The 13207-nt window shown below is 55.1% G+C and overlaps 4 protein-coding genes across 4 annotated transcripts; 1 reads left to right on the plus strand and 3 right to left on the minus strand.

The window, feature by feature from the left end:
• Nucleotides 1-2311: 2311 nt before the first annotated feature.
• Nucleotides 2312-7606, minus strand: DICSQDRAFT_162011 (uncharacterized protein). The gene is made up of 21 exons (XM_007366747.1): nt 7393-7606; nt 7296-7332; nt 7209-7240; nt 6995-7151; nt 6791-6936; nt 6476-6761; nt 6378-6409; nt 6189-6319; nt 5087-5361; nt 5013-5037; nt 4512-4959; nt 4325-4447; nt 4138-4268; nt 3811-4073; nt 3676-3757; nt 3443-3622; nt 3100-3383; nt 2933-3033; nt 2775-2871; nt 2594-2710; nt 2312-2539 (listed from the first exon to the last, which is right to left on the minus strand). The coding sequence occupies exons 1-20, from the start codon at nt 7508-7510 to the stop codon at nt 2602-2604; spliced, it is 3057 nt and encodes a 1018-aa protein (XP_007366809.1). The 5' UTR covers nt 7511-7606; the 3' UTR covers nt 2312-2539; nt 2594-2601.
• A 980-nt stretch (nt 7607-8586) lies between these two features.
• On the minus strand, nt 8587-8946 carry DICSQDRAFT_63012 (uncharacterized protein; the record flags this gene model as incomplete). The annotated part of the gene is made up of 1 exon (XM_007366748.1): nt 8587-8946. One exon carries the CDS (start codon nt 8944-8946, stop codon nt 8587-8589), a length of 360 nt encoding a protein of 119 aa, XP_007366810.1.
• A 1564-nt stretch (nt 8947-10510) lies between these two features.
• Nucleotides 10511-11814, minus strand: DICSQDRAFT_137462 (uncharacterized protein). The gene is made up of 7 exons (XM_007366749.1): nt 11517-11814; nt 11413-11463; nt 11330-11357; nt 11100-11250; nt 10963-11026; nt 10876-10905; nt 10511-10815 (listed from the first exon to the last, which is right to left on the minus strand). Exons 4-7 carry the CDS (start codon nt 11135-11137, stop codon nt 10711-10713), a joined length of 237 nt encoding a protein of 78 aa, XP_007366811.1. The 5' UTR covers nt 11138-11250; nt 11330-11357; nt 11413-11463; nt 11517-11814; the 3' UTR covers nt 10511-10710.
• A 1051-nt stretch (nt 11815-12865) lies between these two features.
• On the plus strand, nt 12866-13207 carry DICSQDRAFT_147856 (uncharacterized protein; the record flags this gene model as incomplete). The annotated part of the gene is made up of 3 exons (XM_007366750.1): nt 12866-13043; nt 13095-13158; nt 13186-13207. The coding sequence occupies 3 exons, from the start codon at nt 12866-12868 to the stop codon at nt 13205-13207; spliced, it is 264 nt and encodes an 87-aa protein (XP_007366812.1).

Consider the following 13207-nt stretch of genomic DNA (forward strand, 5'->3'; position numbering starts at 1 on the left):
TCACGGTAGCCACAGCGGACGACAATACAAATGCTCACACTTACTTTACAGTTATTTCACAGGAATTGCGGTAGACTATCGAGTTATGCACGCCGTGCATGGCAGTCAGGTATCTCTAAAATGTGGAAATGTTGTGTCTCCTGTCCCCACGTGCAGAGATACACCCTGAGCCGTTGCAATCCCTCAAAGCAGAAGAATAGGTACCAATATATGGAGCGCTCTTTCCGCATCCTTCTGTGAAGAAAGCACGGGAGGGCGCGCAGGCGCACAGACATGGAAGGTTCACGAGGGACAAATGTAGGGAAAACTCACGTGGACCGGTCACTCATGTCAGTCTTGTAGGCCGTCTCCGCGCTAAAAGTAGCCAGGAAAGGAGCCCTAGGAGGGTTATGTGTAGGACAGTTGTGTGGATGAGAGTTGTGTGGAGGAGAATAGTGGATTGTGGGTGTCGCGATAATCGTTTTGTGGGTCGTCAGGAAACGTAGGGGTAGACACTAGAACGAACAAGCATAAGTTATCGCAGAAGAGGTGTCCAGCGAGAGCGTAGCCAGAACAGAGAAAGGCTCGGAGCAGCCGTCTATACGACCGTGAGCTCGACCAGGCTCGCGCTCGAGTGCAGAGCCATCCCAACATCGCCACACAACTCGGTTCCCTTTTTCCTTTTTGGGAGAACAATGGCTCTCGCCACGATCCCGTGATCAACGTTCAGCTGTGTCGCGTCTTCTCCAAGGCGTCTACTCCACCAGCGAAGCGCGAGGTCATCGAGTTAAGGTACACCGTTCGTCCCGTTTGCCAGTGGTACTACAATATCATGGAACTACAATATGCCTATCTCTATTCACTGTGGCTCATCTCATTCGAACTCTGGTTCTGACGATTAGGTTGGCTCTTCAAGCTGAGGAATCGGAGCTCCGAGTCCCGCCGCTCCCTGGTGCCAACATCAATACAAGCTCATTGGTGATACATCATGATGTACATCTCAACACGTCCTCCTCAATTTACAGCGATGCAGGTGAAGGATCCAAAAAGGCGCCAATGTTAGCGCGAGTGTCGTGGTAAGTAAGAAATGATCCTCCACTCCTCCTATTCGCTAACACATCCATTTGACCTTGTGACACGAAGTAGCAACGATAAGTCCAAAAGTGATTGCTTCAGCGCGTCTGCAGAGCAAGAAGGGGAAGCCTCTCACCATCGACCGGGCCGCGCAGGACGCACTCCGGTCTCAAAGCAGCAGATGGACTGACTCCAGGTGGACGCGCCTATTGATGAGCTCGCACCGGAGCTCAAAGAGGGCCTCTGACGTATCTAGGAAAGAATACGCAATTATACTGAGTCCAGACAGCTGCGAAAAAGGACGAACAAAGCATAGGATCGACGCCTTCACATTCCGGCAACCATTCCTTGACATCCCACAAAGCTTGCACCACCGCGGCTCCAACGGTAAGGTCTAAGTCCGTCTCAATCCTGCGTGGAGTCCTCGTGGACATGCGTCGTGCACACAAAGTATACTGTAGGCATCGAGCGTGTGCCGCTGGATGTTTGTTTTGGTGTCCGACACCGTCTTCCGCAAAAGAGTCCAGCATCTTTCGCTTCTCCTGGGCCCTGGCGAGCTCTACCCAGGCACTCAAGGTGATCCCAGAGTTAAACTACTAGTCCGTCGTTGATAGTTGATCCTACAGCACAAAGATGGCGGTACCTGTGAGCCGTATGAGAAATGCGATGTTGAATGCGATGGGACGCACAGTTCTCGTACTCCTCTTCCAACGCGAACTCATAAAATGCAAGCCGGGATTCGGCTAGACATCCTATGAAACTTAGCTGAGCTTTCAGGGGAGAAGAGGGTGGCTGGCAGGCGGAGGTGCCGCCATGTTCCCGCTCTTATAGCTGACCTGGGTCTCGATGCCACATTGGCACAGCCCAGCTGACCGTGCTCCTAAGGCGCAGGGTTTGAACTGTAAGCGTCGCTTCAAAACCTAGATCACATGAACTCGTGAAAAGCCTGAGAGAATGCCTATGTACCATAAACAACACGCTGCAAGTCGTAAGGAGAAGTTTTCATGCTGCTCCCAAGAGACAAACGGGCCAGGGCCAACAGGTCAGTTCGTGATTGATCGGGACCTACAAAACAAGGTTAGTCATGCGGCAAGGTAGGATGGACACTGGCACGTACATGCAAGATCGTGACGAATCACAAGCAGAAGCTCATGTCCATTTGACCGGAGTCAGTGAACGAACTACCCAATGCGCACTATGTATGCCTAGGTTTGGATGCATGGCAAGTCTCGAAGCCGTGCTGCGGTAGACTAAAAGTGTGCGCCAGGTGGACTGCGGTAGGTGTTGCGAGTCGTTTATGCTCCTTCTGCACCGACTGAGCTTCAGAGGTTTAGCTTCGTAGTGACGGGAATTGCTCTAACACAGTGATCCACACGTGAGGGCCAGTCCTCCGTGTATTCACCGCTCTGCATTGCGGGCCAAGCTACCAGTATAACCACGTGTACATACTTCACATTTATTGATCGTATATCATGGGTAGATCATCCTGCGAAAAATTGAGTCGGGGAACGCGCCGTAGGTTAGCACATGTGAATGTTACCTAACGACTTAAATGAAGGCTTGTGCTTGCAGGTTCCATATTTTCGCATACTCTCCCCCTTGCTTCAACAGCTCCTCGTGGGTTCCAGATTCGATGACCACTGTGTCATTCATATACCTGTTGTCATATGCATAGCAATCAGCGCCCAATGCTTCCGTTGACATGTCTTCAGACAACTAACAAGATCAAGTCCGCATGACGAGTGAGGTTCCCGAATCGATGAGACGAGAAGAGCATTGTCTTGCTTCCGCGCAAATCGCGCAGCCGATCAAAGAGGTCTGCAGATGCTCGTAAATCTCCTGGCTAGTAGTCATACAGAACCAAGGCTTCACAGCTTACCATGTTCGGCCAAAGGGTCGAGAGAGGCGCTCGGCTCGTCGAAAAGCAACAGACCAACTTTGGCTTCCTCGGACACTACGGAACGCATAAAAGTCCGTGCGCTAGCGAGGAAACCGAGTCAATGTTCGTTCCCAGATGCGCTCGTGCGAAAATCATCAAACACCTACACAGCAAGCCTCTGCATCTGGCCTCCACTGAGCGCAGACGTGCTCGAGGACTTCAGACCCCCTGCATTCCGAATGGCGCTATAGTCCACATTACGACCGAACAGCGTCTTCGTGCCTTCTGGCAATCCGGCGTGGTAATCGCGTACGGGTCGATCCAGGTAGGTGTCGAATCCTTCTGGGAGCTTCTCGATGAACTCCTCTACGCCTCCGAGGCGTGCTGCGAGGCGAATGTGGTCCTCGTCCGTAGCAGCAGAAGGATCGCCTACCGCGATATTGTCACGTATCTGCGTAGAATGGGGTCAGAATCGGTGTAGAGGCACAAGCATCTACACTTAACGCCCACCGATAGCGGGAAATGGGTAAAGTCCTGGAAAAGGACTGAAATGGCCTGACGGAGATCGTGCAGCCTCAGTGTCCGGATGTCGTGTCCGCCAACTAGAATTTGCCCTTCGACAGGGTCGTACAGCCGCGCGATGAGCTTCAGGATCGTGCTCTTCCCGGAACCGTTCACGCCGACAATAACCTGCTCTGTGCACATGAACTCTGTAACTCGACATCGACAATGTCGGTACGTACGCAGAGCTGCCCGGGGGATAGCGCAAAAGAAACATTACGCAATGCATGCTTGTCGGCCCCTGGAAATTTGAAAGAGACATTCCTGCGCACATGGCCGCTCAGCTCCGTGTTGCATTCGGCAATAGAGCCATGTACCTGAATTCCAAGGAGATGCCATATTTGATTTGCGAAGCGTCCTCCGGAAATGGGACGGTCCCATCTGCGATCTTGTTCTTGATCTTGTCCACTTCGTACAACTTGCGCACGGCAGCCAGCTGATCGCTCACAGACGAGGTCGAGTTCAGGAGGTCATGCATGTTGCTAATGAAGCTCATCGTAGACTCTTGGATCAGGTGAAGAGAAGCGAGCGAAACGGGCATATTCGCTGGGTACTGGATTGCACGCAACGTGAAGACGAACTACAATCCCGACACGTATGAGCATAAAATGTCCCAAGAGGGCATTTCGAGCACGCATACACACCTGTGGAATTTGGCGCAGTGGGTCCTCAAGGATGCTCCAGAAGCCGAAGTGCCGTCGCATAGGTTGCCTTCGCAGCCATTCCCTGAAATCGGCCGCTCGGTCCCCTACTTGGTCCGAGGCTTTCTTGAACTCTAAATATCACGGTGAAGGTAGGTACATACACTTTTTAGCTCGTGTTGTGTCTTACCTGCAGATGCATATTCGGCCAGATTTCCCGCTACGACTTCCTTCCTGTGTGAGGGGTCGCCTATGACGCGCCTCCAGCCCTCCATCCGAACGTAGTCTTCATTCGTTGTGGTCGCAGCCCACACTATAGCCATGTACGGGACGAAGTCAGCATCGCAAGATGAAGGGCTCCGGTAGAACATGCCTACCTCGGGCCATCTGGAAAGCGTTGATCGCGGACACCCATTGTGCCCCCTGCGAGGACAGCGTGAGAGCACAAAGGAGTATTCCGTCTCTCTGTCCACGTAAGACTTGTAGTAGAACGAACGCCTGGGCCGTCAGCTGGAAGCCGGCCCGCAGGAACGTGGCTGCCTTCTGCAATGTTTCGAACGCGACCGTACGCCCGAAGGCCTCAGAGGATACCTCATCAAGTTGGCGCTGTACGCTCGTCGTCTCGTAAGTCGGAACATCCAGCCGCGCGCGTGCGTGGAACAGGCGGACGCCATAGTACCGGCGGATCCGAGCGATCAAAGGTTCTTCGATGCGGAACTTGATTACCAACATAAGACGCAACCCCAAGCTACAGGCTATACGCCCTGCGGAGATCTGGACAAGACGGTCTTTGTCGATAGTGCGAGTATCGATCGCAACTTGCATCTGTATGCTCTCAAAGAGCGTACCTCGTTGAGAAGAAACCCAGAGATACGCACAATGTCCAAAAGCTGCCCTTGGTACCTGGCGAGCCCGTGAGTGGTACAGATCGACGAACCGTCCGATGACTTACCAAAGACCTGCTGCCGGGAAAATAGCTTGTCCAAGCTCGACAAGAGCATAGATGAAGAGCAAGAACGCGCATGTCGGGATGTTTATCACGTCCTTGATCATCCGCCAGACATACGGCAGCCCTTCGAGCAGCTCTAGATACCTTTCCAGCTTCACAGAGCCCGGGATGCGGGAGAGCTTCGGCTCGCGTTCCTCGTATAGGTCCCATACGCCGATCTTGGTATGCCTTACGCGTCGTGTGTCGTTCGGGTCGAAGATCCCTTCCCGGCCCGAGAACTACTTGCGGCCTCGTCCTAGCATTTTGGCTTTTCGATGCAGTCAGTATCCCTCTGCTGGATCAGAGGAGGGACCAGGAAATGGGTGCGTTTTATACTGGAAGGAATCGGTACCGACTGCGGAACAGGCAGGCCACACAAGCCGAAGTTGTGACAGGAGGGTGAGTCATAGCGAGCCATCATACGCGGAGGCAATGAAGTCCTCAGAAGCACCACGGTTTGCGCAGCCTATCTCGTGCCCAGTCCTTCGTGGTGTCAGCTGCGGCTGAGTTCGACGTGGTCAGGAAAGGTGATCAGCGCTCATCCTGCAGCGGACGTGTGACATGGCTGCAAGAACTCACCTACGATATACGTGGACAGGCATCGGTGCGCCTATAGGTGTAGGATATGATTCGATACCATAGACGTCAATCCCAATGCTTGTGCGCACTACGAGGTTGGTGGTATTGGACCGACCGACGTGTGCCTACTGCGGGCGCCTGGATCGAGATGACATCACAGGACACTCGTTTGTCTGGACGTCTCGGAAATCTGACCTATCCCCGCAGCGACGGTCGAGTATCTCAAATCCTACGCAGCTCGGAGAATTTAGCCGTAAGAGCGATCAACATCACCCGTACGGCAAGGGTAGGACCACTACTGCGTATGGACCAAAGCATCTATAGCAGCGTATCATAGGCAAAGCCCTCACATAGCCTCTATACCAAATAGGTATCTCACTCGCTCAAATATCAGGAATGTCAAGATAGTATGCGTCCCGAGCTAGACGAAGAAGTAACCATCGTCAGTCAGACATCTGAGCAGGAAGAGATGGCACGATGGACGTACTCTGGCCCAGCACATGCCAAATCCCTTGTAGAATCCGAACAAGCCCTCCTTCGCCGTGATTTGCCGGACACAGTCCAACGCGCCCTTGAACTCGTGATTCTTGTCGTTCATCAGCCTCACCTTGACAACATCTAGCAGCGGGAAGCACGTCAACATACCTTCTGCCCGAGAGACGGAGGAGATACTCACCGACCGGATTCGAGGTGACCGAACAGAAGAAGCTGCACAGCGCCCCGGACAGCTTCAGTGCATCTCCTCAGCAACGGGCTCACGGCAAACAGGCTTACCCAGCAAACGTGCTTGCCACGAAGTGGAGCGGGACGCCCTCTTGCATGATCCCACGCCTCTTCAGGGACTGCTTGATCTGGTCATACGAGCATATCTGCGTCGCGGACAGCACGATGCCTCGCACCGTGGTCGGCCACACCCCGCGATACAGCGCGCGCAGACCACCAGTACCAGGCGATATCCTAGTGGCCACCGCTGCTTGCGCGCCGTCTTGGTATATGGTTGCGAACGCGTGTCGCATGTTCCGGTAGGGACTGCCGTTCGGATAGTAGGCCTGCATGCGGACTGGAGGGCGCACAGACGTGAGCGTTGACGCGTATTCAACAACGGAGATGACGGGCCTTTCACGAGGTCTGCGGGGTTGGCGAGGGCGCTGCCTATCGTCGCTGCGATGGACGCAGACATGATCTTCAACGGCAAGCCCTCCTTGGACAGCGCGCCCCTGCTCGCGTCATGCAATCTGGGAGGGATTCTATCAGCCCTGCTGGCATACATGGCACGCGATCCGTGCGACTGACTTGTCCTTGAACAGCTCGTAGGTGCCCATGCGAATGCCGGAGTAGACGACTTCTCGGAGCATGCTTGCTGACATCCCGCCTCCAAGGCTGCGAATGCCCTCTTTCCGAGCCATCTCCACGCCCACCGACCAGAACGCATTCGCGCGACCTCCCGGAGCTAGAAACACATTTCATTAGTTGCTCGCGTTCTGTTACATGGCCGGGGCATGCGTACCTTGAGTCCGAAGCTGTTGCCGGACCTTGATACTGGACGGCGTAAGCGGTCAGCGTCTGATGTACGACCAACTTGATATTTACTTACATGTCAGTAGGATTGCATATCGCAGACGACGCCATGTCTACGGAGCATGTCCTCTTAGCATAACATGCTTCGCATGAGTCGATGTAGACATACGTACTGGCAAATGCGGCGCCTGCGAATTTCAACGCATATTGCGTGTTCTGCCCCCGACGTTCAACCACCGCGACCTTCTCCTCACGGGGAGTTACAGTCATCGTTGTGGACGCGGATGCCATTGTTGCACGAGGGGGCGTGGCCTCTGTGGGAGCGTCAGTACAGATAGGATGTGTAATGGCCGGCGGTGCCCCTTCGATGACGAAAACCTTGGACAGCTCTCCCCGCACTAGAAGTCGGAGGCGGGCACGGTATGTGGTAGCGGTAGCTCAAGAGACAATGTAGCCGGCAATGCCGCCCTCATTATACGCGGGTCCTGCGAAATCGGGATAGGCGGGCGGACGTGCTCAGATGCTTGGTCAAGTGACCGTGGCGGCCATGATCCATCTCAGGGGACATGCGCTGTCGGCGTTCGGCTCTCCGTCCTACCGCAGACAGAGCATTGGGCACGTCGGCCAACGGGGTCGCTCTCGTTGCACTCTGCAGTGCAGCATGCGATGCGGCAAAGCAGAGAGGTTGCGAGAGATGGAGATGAATTCGGAATGGCGTGTAAGACGCGATCTTTGCGATGGTATGGCGGGGAGAAATGATTGGCTGGCACAGGTTTCCGGTCGGATAGATATGTCCTATAGGCTGCGCTGCATTGCATACCAGCCGTCAATTCGGATATGAGGAGGCATAACCAGCAGGCAGCAAGGATCGAGGGTGGCCAGTGCAGGCATAGTTGCGGCCAATTGCACGTTATGCGTTGAACAGCAGAGATCTGATAGGCGCGCATACATTCAAGTCGACGTCACAACAACGTGCGCGCGTCGGACGCTCCCTTGTCTACCAACCATCGCACCAATATGTCTGTTGCGCCATTATAGTATCTGCGCATACGAATCGAAGAATCATACTTAGTAACCATTGAAGCTTAGAGGCCCAGTCAGTCGGATTTCAGCTCGTACGAACCGCTTGCCTGCAGAAGTGCTCGACGGTAAGCATCTATCGCAGAACGAAGAGATTTGATTACTACGCTAAAAATACACCTGCGCTGTAGCAGTCATCATAGTAGTGCATAAGGCGTAGATGCATACTCCCACGTCCCTGCCGCGGTCCACGAATAGGAGGATGTGCATATCTGTGACGAACATCGTTGTATCAGTGTGTGCGTCGATGTCGGCCTAGGAAGAGGTGCGTACCAAGCGAAAGGCAACTACTGACTCTCGCGCTCGAGCAGGTCGTTCAAACATCGCGCGACGATGCCGACGCCGTCCTCTATCGCCTCCTTCTCCTCCTCCTTGACTCTCCCCGATAACCGCCCAAAGCGATCCGGGTGCCATCGCTTGAGCGCGTTCCGGATCTTGTCTCTCCTCGTCTCCCCTGCATGCAAAGGCGACAGCACGAACTTCGCCACCTTCGCCTCCGAGAGCTCCTCCAGCGATCTTGGCTGGGAGAACATCGGCCACGGGACGTCGCGGAACCCGAGCGTCTCTTCAGAGCTCAAGAGTTCGACCCACCGCGCCTCGTACCTCCGCCCCGCCTCGCGCTCCAGCTCCTGTCTCCTCGTCCGCATCGCCTCGCGCTCCCTCTCGCGCTTCAGCCGCTCCCGCTCCTCCTCCCCGCGCTTCCGCCGCTCGTATGCCGCCCGCTGCCTCTCCGACTCGCGCCGGTACGACTGCAGCCTCCGCAGCTCGTCCTCGATCGTGACCTCAGCGTCGCACTCCCATCGCTTCCACCGCCGCTCGGACTCGGCCCACGCCGCGGACGCCCGCCCGCGCGCGTCGGGGTGGAGGAGCAGCTCGTCGAACGCGGGGTGCCCGCGGCGGCCCGACGCCGCGAGGATGCGGAACGCGACCTGCTCGCGGCCGTCGTCGCGCGCCTGCTGCTCGTGCACCCACCGGACGGTGTCCTCGTTCTGCTCCACCATCTTGGCGATCTGCTGCTCGAGCACCCAGGCGTATGTATGCGGCATGCGCACGTACGGGTCCGTGTCCGAGGGGTCGTAGTCGTCGTAGTCGTAGTTCGAGGAGTAGGGGTTGCCCATTGTCCGCGAGCGACGCATAGACGAGTACGTCTGCTGTGAGCGGGGGGAGGCGTTGGAGGAGGAGGAAGGGAACGACGACAGTTTAGCCTCGCGAGCGTGCTTGGGTGAAAGAGAGTAGTGGCGGGGGTAGTAGGCTTGTTCGGGTGTCGGTGTGTAGAACATGATGGCTGCTCGATAGCGATCAGCGAGACAAAGGAAGATAAGTTCGTGCAACGAGCGAGCGCGACTCGGGGACACAGAGAAGGTGTGAAGTGCTCGAGCTCGCGAGGGACGCGTAGCGAGAAGTGATGGAGAGTGGGCACCTACGAGCAGATCATATGTACCTCCCCGGAAGGCCGGTCGCGGGCTGAAATGCAGCGGCCGCTGCGTTCGCAAGCCACGAGTGCGCTCACAAAACATATCGTGTTAGGGGTGCTGCACCTGCGCGTCTCTTCGATGTCTCTCGCCTCCTTGTCTCCTCGTGCCCGAAATGGCATTCTTGCCGCGTTGGGCTGCTATCTCTGTGCCCCCTCCCCGGTCCTGTCCGCCTCTTCCGCTCCGTGCTCCTTTATGAACGCGTTCTAGCTGCTTGCAGTGCTGCAGGATGCACAGTTTGACCTTGACCGCGGGCCCCATTCAGGCTCTCGGAACGGTGCGATCTATTCAGCTGCAATCCTTTATGTCCCGGCGTTACCGTTACCGCTACCGCAGTTGCCCTATTCCCTGAGCATAATGTGCCAACCTTGTATGGGTTCTTTGTCTTCCTACGAGCCCAGCTCCTCGATACGTCACCACGCATCAGCTGTACAAGATCTGACATTAGTCTGATAGCGTCCTTGGGTTCGAAGGGGAAGTGTAACCTTCAAATAGGCAGCGGTTTCGTAAAACGGGTGAGGAGTAGCTCATACTCAGATGCGTGCTGACCGTCACGCAGCACGCCCACGAGCCTCAAGGCTCGCGGCGAAGTGGGCGTTGCTTCCCGATCTGGCCGCGAGGCAGCTGCATGTCATGTAGCGTGGTGGCCGGACGTGGGACCGCTCATGATCGCATTCGCACTCTCTTGCGTCAGGCGCCTGCCGCATACCCCGATACTACGCGGAATGAAAGCTCGAGGGGAAGCGCTAAAAAGATCGACGGACGTGCCATCGCCTACGAGCGCAGAGACTACACATACTAGTACAGTAAAATGCAGGGAGTCAGCAGGCTGACTGAAAGGAACATGAAGCAAGGTATAGGGCAATGCGTCCTACACTAATTGGGCGTATGGTTCTCGTGTCTAGCGCGGCCGGACGGCAGTGCTCACCATCCATTCTCTCAAACCGGTGACACGGCGTCCTTCCTCTCGGACGCCTGTGATACAGCTCCCCGTATGTCATCTTCTAAGCCAAAGTCGACCGTCTTGTCCACAGTGATCTGCACCTGCTCGATTGGGCAACGTCAGCGCCGAGGTGAGCAAAAGTTTCCCGCCATGCTACTTACTGCAGTATGGAAGTTGACGGGGTCGACGTGCTTGAACGATAGTACGTCAGCTGACGGAACGCGAGCAAGATAGACATTGTAGCATACCGAACTGTGGCCGCTACCAGATTGCGAGACTGACCGATCTCGCAAGACCTTGCGCGTGTTCATTCTAAAGGTGTTCGAATGCCGGATCAGAATGCGCACATTTGAAGAGGCTGACAAACCTGGGTCTCGGTACTTACGAAGCGAGCAATGAGCTCGTGTAGACTATCGGAGGCATTATGGGCCGGATCTCAACGTCAGAACCAGAGCGGGGGAAGAAACGAGGCGCGCACGCTTGCTGATAGCGAAGTGCAGTCCAAGATAGATCTATACATGCGGCTTCGCCAGCCACTGGAAAGCACAATGGGCGCAGTCAGCGCGCGTCTCGCTGCCATGCGTGGCCCCTTAAGATAGGAGACTCGGTACTTACGAAGACCAGCGAAATGACCGTGGTCACGCTTGAAGGGATTGCGTTAGCGGAGGGCATAGACGCGGAGAGCATGCGTCACGCACGAGGTGGGCAAGCCGGTCTCGAGCGCGACTGAGTCCAATATATGATTTAACCTGGGGAGTAAAGTTTGAGTGTTCTGGATGAAATTAACGGGGGGACGGCGTACCTTCCGGTGCCTGTGCAACTGCTACGCAGGTAAAGTTAGAGTTCGGTGGTGATGAAGAAGTCTACGACACAAGACAGGACGAGTCGAAGAGTGAAGAAGCTCTACGATGCAATAATAATCCTGGCAAACTGTCAGACTGTGGATTCAACGTCGCGGACGCGGAGCGTCCGCTGCAGGAAGCCATCGAGGATCTATGCGGCGCGATGAGAAGTTACAAGGAGATCCCACTCGGACAAGATGCTTTGCCCTGCGACGCGACCGGACTGTTTTGTGACTCCGTCAACTTGTTCCACTTGACCTAGATGATATGACTCTCAGACATGCTCCTTCCTTAGGAAGTGCTTGGGCCAAGGTAGCCCTCTCCAGAGCATGAAGCAAGAAACGCGGAGCAGTGATCAGACATACGAAATGCCGCAGGGATCTACAAGAAAATGATTGACGAAAGAGGAAGAAAGGAGAGCGCAACGACGCGACACTGTCGTGACGGCTCAGGCAGACAGCGAGGAGACACATCAGGTCAGATCCAATGGCAGGTGAAGGAGAGAAGGCAACCACTGACCGTCTGCCGACACCGCCCGCGGCCGAAGCGTGGGGAGTCAGGTCACAACATGGACACGTGACCGCGGTGGAAGCACGAACGTCGAATTACGCACATTGAAAGGCACTGGAAGTGCCGCGACACTGGGTACCCATTATGTCCGCTTTCAATGCTGAGAACGGCGTGAAAACTAAATTTCGCGCCACAAACTGCTTACGAAGTGCGTCAGCCTGAGAGCCAGACTCGCGATCTGGGCGAAAGCGTCGGGCAGTGTTTGCCACATTATCCTTTGTCTCATCAGCAAAAATGTATAAATGTTGCCGGATATTACCCACCCGGGCCCACCCAGGCAATCGCAAAAATATCATGCAACATGTAAGGCATATTGGGCGCACCTTGTCAGGTTTCCATCCTAGCCCAATAACCCCGAATAGGTTGGCAGAGCAGGCAATATACAGAAATACCAGGCAATACCGGCGAGATCTCGCGGGTATTGCCCGGTATGGTCAGTATGGCACCCGCTTGCAATGACAGCGATCGAGCGCCGTACCTCCCTCAATTGCCCGGGATTGTGTTCGTTGCGAGATGGGGCAACCCTGAGAAGCCCGTGCAGTATAGGGCAACAGCCTGTCGATGTTGCCAGATATTTCCATACCTTGCCTCGGATTCTCAGTGTTAGGCGGTGAAAAGAGATGTCGTATAACATCATATATACACTGGGATCGGAGAGAATGCGTGGGCGAGAAATATATTGCGGAAGAAACAATCACAGACAAGCTACACATACAAGACAATCGCAGAAGCTTACAAGATGTTCGCCCGCAAGGAAGCCGGATTGAACGTAGTCGGCAAGTGGGGATGGAGACGCGTCAACGCTGCGTTATCCGCAGTCACTCATGATGACTTCAATTATCATAATCTCGTTAGCTCCCACGAAACCGCTCACGTCGGCAGAATATATCAATTGAGAGACGATGGCGCTGCGCATGGTTCCTTCAGAAGCTGCCAATGATACAGTGATTGAAGCCTACCTCACAAAGATCATCGACACGCCGACGCCGCCAAGGTGCTCGAAAACGCCAGTAGTGGGGATATTATCATGCCGTCTGATGATGCACTCGTCAAAGAAAGGCCGACTGGGCGCGTCACATGA

Source organism: Dichomitus squalens (assembly GCF_000275845.1).
Source record: "Dichomitus squalens LYAD-421 SS1 unplaced genomic scaffold DICSQscaffold_20, whole genome shotgun sequence".
Classification (NCBI taxonomy): Eukaryota; Fungi; Basidiomycota; class Agaricomycetes; order Polyporales; family Polyporaceae; genus Dichomitus; species Dichomitus squalens.

Excerpts from the sequence above, each read along its gene's own strand:
- DICSQDRAFT_137462 (XM_007366749.1), bottom strand. The coding sequence starts at position 11,137 with ATGCCTCCGATAGTCTACACGAGCTCATTGCTCGCTTC. Across the intron at positions 10,906-10,962 it reads CTGGTAGCGGCCACAGTTCG|CACGTCGACCCCGTCAACTT; the intron begins GTATGCTACAAT and ends CTATCGTTCAAG. Across the intron at positions 10,816-10,875 it reads CCGTCAACTTCCATACTGCA|GTGCAGATCACTGTGGACAA; the intron begins GTAAGTAGCATG and ends CCAATCGAGCAG.
- DICSQDRAFT_162011 (XM_007366747.1), bottom strand. The coding sequence starts at position 7,510 with ATGGCATCCGCGTCCACAACGATGACTGTAACTCCCCGTGAGGAGAAG. Across the intron at positions 6,762-6,790 it reads ATCTCCGTTGTTGAATACGC|TCCGCATGCAGGCCTACTAT; the intron begins GTCAACGCTCAC and ends TGCGCCCTCCAG. Across the intron at positions 3,384-3,442 it reads TTACCCATTTCCCGCTATCG|ATACGTGACAATATCGCGGT; the intron begins GTGGGCGTTAAG and ends CATTCTACGCAG.